The 12,445-nt window shown below is 39.9% G+C and overlaps 1 protein-coding gene and 2 long non-coding RNA genes across 3 annotated transcripts in view; 1 reads left to right on the top strand and 2 right to left on the bottom strand.

Annotated features, from left to right (window-relative positions):
* Positions 1 to 12,445, bottom strand: part of cpne5b (copine Vb) — a 150,957-nt gene that overhangs the window by 44,558 nt on the left and 93,954 nt on the right. Inside the window, exon 8 of the mRNA XM_085456282.1 lies at positions 4,786 to 4,849. Coding sequence (XP_085312408.1) covers positions 4,786 to 4,849 — 64 coding nt within the window. The remainder of the gene's footprint in view (positions 1 to 4,785; positions 4,850 to 12,445) is intronic.
* Positions 5,877 to 11,697, top strand: LOC146709253 (uncharacterized). The gene is made up of 3 exons (XR_014920440.1): positions 5,877 to 6,275; positions 11,288 to 11,421; positions 11,493 to 11,697. It is a non-coding gene; the product is annotated as an uncharacterized LOC146709253 (long non-coding RNA).
* On the bottom strand, positions 6,219 to 7,148 carry LOC146709254 (uncharacterized). The gene is made up of 2 exons (XR_014920439.1): positions 6,829 to 7,148; positions 6,219 to 6,719 (listed from the first exon to the last, which is right to left on the bottom strand). It is a non-coding gene; the product is annotated as an uncharacterized LOC146709254 (long non-coding RNA).

Genomic DNA, 12,445 nt, shown 5'->3' with positions numbered 1-12,445 from the left:
CTTTTAATAACCAGCACACAGAGTTGGTGAAATGTTTCAGTATACTCAGATTGATTACTTTGCTCCATGGCTCATAAACTTGATTAAATAGGAGAACAGTCTTGTCTTTAATTGCTAGCTCCGTTTCATAAGCTCTCATGGTATTTTGTCCATATGCTTCAGATTTATCAAAGTCAATCTTTGTGGAAATCAGAGAGATAGATAATAGAACATATTTTAATCGGGGTTGCATTTGTTTTGTTTTCGTTTTATTTTTAATATATTAGCCTTTGTGTAATCAATAATAATTCAATCAGGGTAATACAACATGGAACCTTTCTGGCAATACCTATTTTGTTTATCTAAAAGTTGCATATGAAGACGCGGAGCTTCTGAGAAAGCGTTAATAATGGGTAAAAGAAATGAATCACCACATTAAAGAACACATCTTCAACCATTCCATGTTTTTCTTTAATTTTCTTTTTCACATTTAAAGCTTAATGATTTCATCCCCGAAAGCCAGTGTAACCCATAAGGTCTAGTGATATAGACTAATTGCATCCGTAGACCATACAAAATGTAGAGAGACGATGTTTCAGTGGGTTAACATTAATTTTTTGGCATGAGCCAGCTCTGGTCTACAGCATTGCCAACTGAGGGGTGAAGATATCTTTTTTCGCTGTCTTTGATCTACACTTAAAAGTCTGCTACTGGCATGATCACGGTGGAGTAAGAAACCTTATACTGAGAGATAAAATGTAGGGGAACACACTTTGATTCATTTTGCACATGCTGGGTATGTGCAAACATTACTTGACCCTGGTAAAGCATAATAATAATTATGTTGTGGCAGTAGGTCGAAATAAAGAAAGGTTATAATAAAGTTCCACCCTGAAATTGAGATTATCACACACTAGGTAGGAAACTCAAACATTTTGATTGGATAGCCCATGAGCTTATAGGCTGCAAGAGACATATTAACAAAAAAAGCAGTAATTAAGAGGTCCATAAGGGGTTGTTAATAATGCTGATTTGCAAAAAGAGAACAGAGGTTGAGGGCCACAAAGGTAAATGTGGAGCCACATGCTACATTGCATTACATCCCAGTATATCGTTTTGCTGTTATTCATCATCTCAAGAGACTCTATACACACGGCCCCTTTGCAGGACCCCAGACTGTATCTTTAATGTACTTGTATTTCTTCTAATATCTATATAAGAACTACAGAAACTACAGTGAAACATTGTAAAGCTTTTCCAAAGTTACTTGATCTTTGCAGTACTTTTATTGTTGTTGCAGCACTTTACGTATGCAAATGAGGCTGATAAAGTTTAATCATTTATGCGAACAGATGTATTAAAACTCCCTGCTGTAGACTGTGTAAGCAAAAAGACTTTAAAGAAATACTGGCCCACCACACGCTCGCTTCTACTGGGACTACATCATAAATAGAAAGTGGTAATAACGCCAGCGCATTAATACTTAATTTATGTTAACCTCTTAAACCTTGCCAGACCCACCAGCGAGGCCATCATTACAAAGTCATGTTCACAAAATCCAGTGAACTGTACTCAGGTCAAGACGTTGTTGTCTTTCCAGGGATAGCAAATGTCTAAATTATAGAAGAAACAGAGAGAGAGAGAGAAATTTTAAACAGTCGTCACACAGACGTGGTGAAGAAGGTACGTGATATATAGTAGAGTTTACAAGTTGTTTGATTTTTAGGTTTAGTTACAGGAATAGGCATTTTATTATTAAAAATTCTGTTGTCTATGGCTGAAGACAAGGTTAAAAGAGCTGTAAGAGTGAAAAACTTTAAATAGTATAGTCTATATAGTGTAGTACTATATACATTTGCCTCACAATCAAAAAGATCCCTGGTTTGATACCAGGAGGAGACACAACTGTCTCAGGGGGTTGCGTTGGGAAGGGCATCTGGCGTAAAAAATAGAATGTGAGGTGACCTATTTTGACTAACTTTGAGTATAGTTCTTGACTGATCTAAAAGTGTCTGTAAAGCTCTCTAGGATAGCTCAGCATTAGTAGATTTTTTTTTCGCACTTTCTATTACAGATTAGTAATAATATAATAGTGGAGTAAACAGACTAGAAAGTTATTACCACTTCATTACAAAAGTAATAGAAAAGTCATAAAAGTGTTGAGAAACTACCACATGTTTCCTGGACCTTGTTTTTATAGGTTATTAATGTGGCCTTAAATAGAAACAGGCACTTTGGTGCCCTGATTGTTGGTTATTACACAGAAATTATCAGGTAATATAACTTCTGTTTATCAGGTGTTTTCAGGTAATAAGCCACAACATTAAACATACATATTGTTACCTTCAAACAAAGACTAATACTGGGGACAAAAGAATAATTTCAGCATTATGGTAATTTTATCATCATATTTTCAATTAACATAAAACAAAATTAACTTATTTATTATAAGGTTACTACCACAGATTATTATATATACTGTATATATTAAAAAACAGATTTTGCCATTTTATTGCTAGCAGGTTATTATATTGTTACTATACCTTTACTATATTATTACCAATTTGTTTTGCCTTATGCACATACATTTGCTTCCACATTATTATGCCCAGTTTCTGCCCTGTTACTTACAAGTTACCCGGTTACATCAAGGTCAATGTGATATTGCTCTGGCACAATGTTGATTTGAGAGAATTACATGGATACCAGTTTGGTGGCTAGCACAAACTTGCTAAATCCATATTATTACATTTTTGTTCACGTAATCACCCCACTATTACCACATTATTACCTAGCTGCGATAGAAAGTGCGGCTGATATTTTTACACTGGGTCATTTACTATATGTGACCCTCTTCACATACAAACTCCAGCCTGTTACCTAAAATGTAACAAAACATTTTGCACAATGCTTCTAATATGAGTACCGACTGCAGTTGGTGAACAAATGTGTGAAAGAGACAGTATACAAATGTGTTGTATGTGTGTGTTTATGCATGTGCATCCCACAGGCTGCAGGGGACAAGGTCAGGCAGGACGGCATTTTAATTAACCATCACTCAGTCTCACACTATCATCAGCCAAGCAGTTTTTATAGCTAAGAGCTGGTATACACCAGGCGTGAAATAACCCTATATTGATTAATTTCAGTGCCTTTGTGACTGTTTCTATCTGTTTGATTGTGTCTTTTTCTCTCATCTAGACACACTCTGTACACGCAGAAATGTCTGTTTCATCATCTTATCACTGCTTGTTTGATCTTTCATTTTCATTGTGCCATTTTTTCTTTCCCTTTCGCGCTCTCTACGTTATTTCTTTTCTCTTTGGACAGCTTCTTGTATTCACATGTTCCTGTTTTAATCTGTATGCTGGAACCCCAGTGAACCATTTAAAATCTGTATACCAGAATTGGCTGAGGAGGCATTCAACATTCACCACATCATGTTCTCGGGTCCTTTCATTAGAGAGCAGGTCAGCGCGCAGTGTGTAACACCCAGCAGCCGAGTCTGTGTGCGTGATAGGTTGGGTTTTTTTTATACATTTTTATACAGATGGGTAGATGTGCAAACATCCAGACTGATACACGAACGCTACGGTTGCACCAATGCCTTGATTAGCTGATCATCAGAAAATAATCTGCAGCGTTTTATTGCTAACTAATGAAGGTTCAAGCAGTGAAACTGCACAGGTGCCATACTGAGTTCTAACTTTTCTTTTGTGTCTTCATCCTTATTTTCTTTCTCATCTCATATTCTTTTTTCCCTTGGATGCCCCTAGGTCTATAAGGGAGAGCGACGAAGTGTGGTACTAGGGATCCCTGATTCTTTCCACTGAGTTATATGCTTACACGCGTTGAGAATTCTAGCATCACCAGTAGGCATTTAGAGACATCCAACCATGCATTTTCTTCCGCTTATCCAGTTCAGGGTCATGGCAGTGACTGGAGTCTACCCCAGCTGTCACACAGTGAGGGGTAGGGTACACCCTGGATAGGTCACCATTCTGTCACAAGGCCATCCCATAGAGACAGAGTACTGTTCACATTCCCATCTATGGCCGAGTTAGAACCTCCAGGATAGCGGGCTCATGGATTCAGACCCAGGACCATCTTCCTGTGAAACAACAGAACTAACCACTGTGCCGTCCATATTTTTAACCATATGTTCAATTTTTCAAAATTAGGTATTTTCTGCTGTGAAATTTTACTCTTCCTCCATTTTCAAAGCCAGTGGATTATACAGTGGAGGCTGACAAAGAATCTATAACAAACAAACACGGTACCTTTGCCTGAGGCCACATTTTGAGAATATAGATTTCTCTTTGAGACATATAAAGTATTCGTGTAATAATTCATACAACCATCATTTTTGTAGAAATTGTAAGAAAAGTTGTTTAGATTAAAAAATAATCATATATTGCACCTCACCTTTATCTCTTAAAAAAAAAAAAAAAAAAAAAAAATCGAATTTCCCAGAGGAACCCACCCGAGGGATTAATAAAGTTCTATCTTATCTTATCTTATCTTATGGGGAACAAAGACAGACAGTAGGCAGTAAATCAACACACTACTGGGATGAGGTTTTGAAATTATTTCAAGGTGACCAGTACCAACTTCTTAAAACTATTATGGGGTAGTTTCTTAAAGTGGACAAAAGGATGTTTCTATGAGCCTTGGTTTCTTTTGTCCCTTCCAGCTTCCATGTTTCTCTATCCACTTTATGTGTGATGTCTGTTTAACCAGGCTTTGCTAGCAGATGTTTGCTTGCTAATAAGTGTTTGGCAGGGGGGATTATTATGGTTTACTCACTCGACAGTTGCTCAGCTCCTCTGCAGTCAGGATAATAGTTCCACATTTCTTTCCTGGAATCCCTCTGTGAAAGGAAATCAAGAAAACAATAAAAGCTTAACAGAAATCAAAGAAAAAAACATCCTTTTTTTTTTCTTTCCCACTTATTGGCTTTTAATTGATCAGTGAGGCTGCTGTGGAAATCAAGGCTAATTTGTGTATTTTCTATCTCTGAACAAGTTCTCTTGACTATCCAACTATTCAAGTCTAACTCATGTTTTCTTATTTTTTATTTGACTCTGATGATTTTCAGCACAGACATATGTTCCATCTTAGCCAATCCTGTTTAGAAGGATTTAAAAATATGTGCTGGCAGTTTTAGATGTCTTAATGTTTGATGCAGCTAATCAGTCTTTAGGGGATACGATAGATGCCACATAGATTTGTTCAACTTTTAGGCTGGTGAACACGTAGCAATTAGGGAGCAGAGATGAGTTCTGGTTTGACTTGGATTGATTTTAGTTTGTTTGCTCTGACTTTCTAATCAGCACATGACAGTTCATATTACAGATGATCTCATATAGAGACAGTCACTGATGCCTTAATTTCCTTTCATCTTGGCTTCATTATTAGAGTTAATACTAAGTTGTAGTGACAAGTAAATCCATCATGACGTCACCTGTTCAGAAAACTGGATTAAAGCTTTAACCCTGTAACCCTGAGTTTTTGAGATCTTTAGATCTTTAGTGTGATTTTTAAAACTCATGCAAATTGATATTTTTTTAGAAGGTATGTTAGAAAAATTCAATTTGCTGCTAATTATTCATTGATTCGGGTTTTACAGGGTTAAATAGAGAGTGAAGAAATGCTATAAAAGCAGATAGACAAGCAAAGAAATCATCGAAATGCTCATTGGGTAAACATGCTTTCGAACAATTTTCTTTATGTTGCTGTTGATGTCACATAATTAATTGTATTATCGCTTGATTCCTTGCTCAAAGCTAAACTATTCAGAGATATTCTCTGCTTGGCAGTATTATAATGTTATGCAGATTGAGTTTATGTGCTAATTGACATGCTTCGGATCAATTTTCATCAAATCTCAATAGTTGGGTTGCGGTCACGTGGTTCTGATGACGTGCGGAGGCAGCGCGATTTTTGAGTGGAGGGCGGAAGTAAACATGGAGGACACTGTGGAGAGTCAGGAGAGCAGCTATTGTGCAACTTTAGACCCCGTTTCTCGGGAGAGATATAAACAGATAGTTAAAAAATATATCGGACGTGATCCGTATTCTTTGAAAATGTCCGAATACACCACAGAAGTAAAGGATTTGCCTACTATCGAGGCTGTGGATATCACCAACTACTTGGTCCTCCAGACTTCTTACTACACTAGGCAGCAAATGAAAGCTTTCAAGAGTCTGGAGGCGTACAATTTTTTTGTCAGCGGGTGGGTCCACAACCTTGGAACAAAACGTCTCCGTGATGGATACGGTTTGGTGTTTGCAAGGGTGAGTGTTTGTTCTTATATTGCTTTATCTTAAACACGCTAACAGTTAGCGGTAGCGGCTTTAACGTCAACAAACATGCCACATCCTTAGGACTTCGTTAGAGTGACAGTTGTTTGTTTCAAGGTAAACCATTCTCAGCGGTCTAACGAGACACCTCTGAAGACTTGGGTAATTGCAAAGGAGGATGGAGAAGTGATTGCAGCTCATTGCAATTGTATGGCAGGGTTAGTAGCCTGTTCTCCACTGTCACTAGGCTCAAATCCGGGCTCTCAGCCGTCTGTTGCATATCCAAAATCGCCTCTGCACATCGATGCTGTTCTGCCTTAAGCTTCATTCTTTTCTCTCGTTTGAGAACTGATTCCGATCTGGGTTTTCGTTCGTAGCCGAGATTGACCGTCGGAGCCCAGTCCTCCGACTCTTCGTCATCCAAAGCACTTGGGCAGCCTATAGTCCCAATCAAGTCAATATTAGACTACTAACTTAAAAGCACTAAGTAAACGAGAATTTAACGACAGCCTAATGCTAATAAGTTCGTTTGCAAACATAACATTACCTCTGACGAAGTGGTCGCTGCAGACACGGGCATTGGCAGACTCTGCTCCTCCCGACTGTAAACGTAAATTTAAAATCCATTTTTTCCTACGTTTTTCGGTTAGAATTTTCCATTTTTCTCCTCTTCGTTGGGCTATTTTTGGTACCCTAAAATACCGTTTATCAGTTTCTCTGGTCGACCTACTGGAGCATCCGTAAACACAACAGGACATAGGCATTTTGCGTACTGTCTGTCTGTGATTTTGCGCTTATCTTTTTCACTTCCGACCGCCAGTCAAATTTCGCGCTTTACGTCGACGTCACGTCTACGTCAAATGAAACCTAGCTAATATTTCAAAGAGAAAAAAAGAGATTCACAAGATTTTGAACATCAGGAAGGCCATCAAAGACTCTGCCCCCTTGTTTCGCTTATTATACTCAACTCAGACAGAGCGTGGGGAGGCAATGGTCTGTTTCTTTGAAGCCTACACATTTCAGTCTTTTCTCTTACTTTACGAGATACAATTCTGTTTGATAGGAAATATATATATATTTGCCTTAATATCTTGAGAATGTATGTGGGAATGAACATTCTCTTACAGATGAACATTTCCTAGGTTTACAGCCATATAGCTATTGACTGTCTATACGAGAAACAATGGAAATCACGATTACTGTACACCAGCAGGCAATAGCTGGTGAACTAACCCCAGCACTGTTTACTCCCTCCCACAATTTTATTCTTTAGGTTTTATTCAGCTCCTGTAGAAGAGTTGATATACTGCCATGGATTTACTTCAGCCTTGTTAGAAAATCCAGAAAATTGAAAATCGTGACAACTCCAATTAATCAAATAATTTTTTTTTACAAAAATCTGGTAATCATATTGGACTCAGGGGCGCTTGTGTGTGGAAGAATTCATCATTGCTGGTGTTACTCTGACCTCTTAATCCTGACTGCAGCTCAGACCTCTGCACCAGTTTTCAAGCAAGAGAAACCCCATTAATCACCTCGCTTCACTGGCTCCCTGTTAGCTACAGATTGAGATACAAACTTCTTTTTGTGTAGAAATCATTAAATGGTCTTGCCCCAGCTAACTTTTCTGAACATGCTGTCAGAGACCTGAAATTCTCTGCTCCTGCAGTGTATTTGGGTCCTGGAACAATTAATCAGTGCAAACAAGGGTTAATTGTTCCAGATTTGTCTGTGTGTAGATGTTCTCGAGTATGTGGCAGTAAGGTGTGATTGTATTATAATATCACTATTTTGGAACAGTTTTCTGTCTCAGCTGTTGCACCATTGTGACCCTAAAGTTTACTGTTATTAAGTTGGAACATGTTAACTGTGTAATTCACGAGTTGTTTATTTTATTATCCATGTGGGGCAGTATTGTGTTTTATTTTACAGTAACAAGTAGTGTAAGGGATTAAAATTTGAATGCACTAATGACATTATAGTCAATTACCCCATAACAGTAACACAATTAATGAGTAATGTAATACAGTTCCTTGGTGAAGAGAATTTGTAAAGTAATTTAATTACTTTACAAATAATTTATACAGTTGTGATCAGAAGGTGGCAAACACTCTTCATGGGCTTTAATGTCATGGTAATTTTGGACTTTTAATGATTGAACTGTTCTTTTTCCAAGGTAGAATTATTGTACAGTTGACATCTCCAATTGCTTTATAAAAAGAAATTGGGTTTCTTTCTACACAGTCTCAGACATATAGAGATACTCCCTCCAATCTTTTAGTAAGCGGTGTTGAAGGTTCTACAGTGTCTTTTAACTTGACAACGCCAAGGCTTTTACTTGACGACAACTTGACGAAAGCTGGTAGTTTCTCTTTGCCAGCCTAGTAAGGATTTGTTTGTCTGGAACTGCTGAAACACCAGCGTCACTATACATAGTGAAGTGAATTTTACATCGCTGTGAACTAAGAGGGTGTTGACCAAGAAACAAACTCCTACTCTTAAATCAGCACCTTCAAGCCTAAAATTTACTGGTGCCCACATAGAAAAACCAAGTGTTTTTGTTACCAACTTTCAAGCATGGTGGTGGTAGGGTTTTTGCTACCAGTAGTAATACTGCATAGCTGAAAGTGTACGGAATAATAAAGATGGAAGATTATCTCTAAATTCTTCGACTTCACCTCAAATCAACAGCTAAATGGCTGAAACTTGGACACAGGTGGATGTTCCAACAACACAGTGATTTCAAACACACATCAAACTGGTTTTAGAATTGTCAGGAAACGGCTGTGTGCAGGCAGGAGAGGACCCAGATGCAGACTCATAGGCGGAGACCACTCAAAACTCAAAACATTGCTTTATTGCATGCATGGAAGATATACAAGAATAAACTACACTGGGAAATGCTAAACTAAAACACAGGAAGACACACAGGTAGCCATGAGGGAGAACGCGACACGAAACTGAGGGAGACGCGGACATAAATACACAGAAGGATAACGAGGGACGTGAGCACACACGAGGAGCACAACTGACGCCTATAACTATAACGAGACAGGGGAAGACCAAGCCCAACATGACGAACACTGACGGGGACAGCACTTCCGGTATGATGGCGCCTGTGTTTGGCTTCGCCGCTGCCGGGTGCAGTTTGTCACGTTCTATCGTCGTGTTTTTTTCTCTACTCTGCTGTTTTTTATTTGTATCAATGATGTTCTGGCTGCCTTGGTTTATGATCGTTTGACACTATTATCAATCCGATCTTCAATGATGGCCCAAGATGTTTCATCTTCCTCCTCCTTTGGCACTTTCCATTCTCCGCACTTTTCCCCGCACTCCTTTGGCACTTTCCATCTACCGCCAGTGGCTGGATCCTCGGCCAGCGTTCTCAGCGTTCCCCGTAGATCACGGAGAAGAAGAGGAAGGAGATCAGGTATCCAGGTGAAGCTTAGGCTTTTCTGGCGGCGGGGGCTGATTGGAAAGCGATGTCGTGCATGCTCTGTTACTTACGCTCAAAACAGCTCCATAGAGAGGAATTTGTTTTCCACGGCCCTGCTTGGATATGCAGGGCCTGGCTCTCCGAGACCGTGCTACCTCAGAAGGGTTCATCCAGACTCTCCTGCTGACTGGCTTTTCATCCCCTCGGTGAGTGGAATATACGAACGTGAAGGCTCTAATCTCGAGTATTTATGTCCTTTAACTCGAGCTTCTCCCAATAATGATGCTCTCACCCCGCTGACTATGGCGCTCTTTAATGCCCGATCTTTGACTAATAAATCATTTGTGCTTAACGATTTTATTGCTTCTAAAAATCTGGACTTCCTGCTTCTGACCGAGACCTGGCAGCGAGGCTTGGACTATTCGTCTCTTATTGAAATGTGCCCAAATGGCTTTTCTGTCATTAACCAGCCTCGGGGATCTGGTCGTGGAGGAGGTCTCGCGGTGGCATTTCAGAGCCGTTTCAACTGCCGTTCAGTGAAAGTTGGACACTTTCTTTCTTTTGAATTGCAGCTCATTAAAATCGGCAGTAAGGATCCTTTTTACTGTGCTGTGGTGTATCATCCACCCGGCCCAAACAGCTTGTTTTTAGCGGAGTTTAGCGACTTCCTGTCCTCTACTATGAGGTTGTCCAAATTGCTTTTAGTGGGGGATTTTAATATACATGTTGATGATGAGTCTGACCTCTTTGCCAGGGGTTTTATCAACATTATGGATTCATTTTATCCAGCATGTGTCCGGCCCCACACATAACAAAGGTCACACACTGGACCTTGTCTTTACCTTGGGTTTGAATATTGATTGTATTTGTTCTAAGGACATTTTTATCTCTGACCATTATTATATACTTTTTAACATGTCTTTTCATGAGCCTATGTCTCCTGTTCACCGGACAGTTATGTCGCGCATTATAAATTCCTCCACAGCGCAGAAGTTCTCAGATGCTTTTAATTTAACACTATCCCCACAAAACGGTGTTGATTTCTCAACGGATCTATTTAATCATCATTGTCTTTCGATCTTAGATGAAATCTGTCCAGTTAAAATGAGACCTGTGCCTGTTTCCAAGTCCCTACCTTGGCTAAATGACAACATCCGCTCTATAAAACGTAATTGTCGTAAAGCTGAGCGGTTATGGAGGAAAACTCATTTAAATGTTCATCTCCTTTATTTAAAGGATCTTTTAGCCTCTTTTAACAATGCTATTAGAGATGCAAGGGCTGCTTACTTTTCTCAGTTGGTTGCAAAGAGCAGAGGTAATCCTAAGGTCTTATTTGATACTATTACTGATATCATTACTCCTGCTCCACCTGCTGCCATTATTTCTTCTGCTGAAGACTGTGAAACATTTCTTGCTTTCTTTTTAGAAAAAATTAGCAATATAAGGAAAAAATTGTCCCCATCAGTATCTGCACTGTCAGTTCCCACGCCAGTTCGGCCTGTTTGTCACGACCTGCGGGGTCGGCAAGGCACTGATCAGCAATCTCTCTCCCCCTCCCCTGTTTTGCCAGAGCGGAACTCATGGCGGGTTCACGCCCTCGGCCCACGCCCTCCCGGATCATGCACACCTGGGCCTCATCAGACCAGCTGGTATATCAGAAGGAGGAGATCAGCTGTTCAACACTGGATTGTTGTGAAGACTCCTGTCAGTACACGGCGAGCCCTAGTTTCCCCACACTTCCGCCTCAGAAAGTAACATTTGTCTCTCTGTTTTAGATTCCCGGGACCCGTCCCCGTGTTTCCCCGTGTGGAGCGTGTAAGAGGTGGCTGGTCACTAGCGGAGAGAGGTTGGCGTGAGCGTGTGTGTGATCCCCTTGTTTTCCCTGGAGCCCTGGAACCCGTCCTCGCACATCTTGTATATAGCACTGTCCTCGCACTGCCTGTAAATACACTTGGTGAGGATTTTTGTGAATAAACTGTCTCTGTTACAACACACTCCGGAGTCCTGCGAGTGGATCCTCAGAGCAACCCGTGACACTGTTGTTTTAGAAAGATTTTTACCTGTTTCACTATCTGAGCTGGGAAAAATAGTTAGTGCAACAAAAGTATCCTCTTGTTCACTCGACATTTTACCCGCATTGTTATTCAAAAATGTCTTTTACTCTATTGGTCCCTGTATGCTCACTATAATTAACACCTCTTTGGGATCTGGCAAAGTCCCTGCTTATTTTAAAACTGCTGTTATATACCCCCTGTTAAAAAAGCCTATGCTGGACCCATCTCTCACTAGCAACTACAGACCGATCTCAAAAATACCGTTAATTGCTAAGATTTTAGAGAAGATTGTGGCTAAGCAGCTTACAGCAGTTTTAGACAAATATAATATCTTTGACAAATTTCAGTCTGGCTTTCGTAAAGCTCATTCTACTGAAACAGCCCTTCTTAGAGTTTCCAATGACATTCTGATGCAAAACGATGCAGGTAAGTGTTCTGTTCTCTTAATGTTGGATCTCACGTCGGCCTTTGACACCGTTGACCATTATATTTTGCTTGATAGGCTGAAATACTGGGTCGGTGTATCTGGGTCTGCCTTAGAGTGGTTCTCCTCGTATCTTTGTGAACGATACTCTTCTGTGGCAGTTTCTAAGTACAGGTCATCTTCTACGTCCCTGTCCTTTGGTGTGCCACAAGGCTCTGTGCTGGGGCCATTATTGTTTTTAATTTATTTA

This window comes from Copadichromis virginalis, linkage group LG5 (assembly GCF_057382275.1).
Source record: "Copadichromis virginalis isolate Kocher_CV1m ecotype Utaka linkage group LG5, C_Virginalis_male_GT1.1, whole genome shotgun sequence".
In the NCBI taxonomy this organism is placed as follows: Eukaryota; Metazoa; Chordata; class Actinopteri; order Cichliformes; family Cichlidae; genus Copadichromis; species Copadichromis virginalis.
Note: the sequence above shows the minus strand (reverse complement) of the source record. Positions and strands in the feature narration are given on the sequence as shown.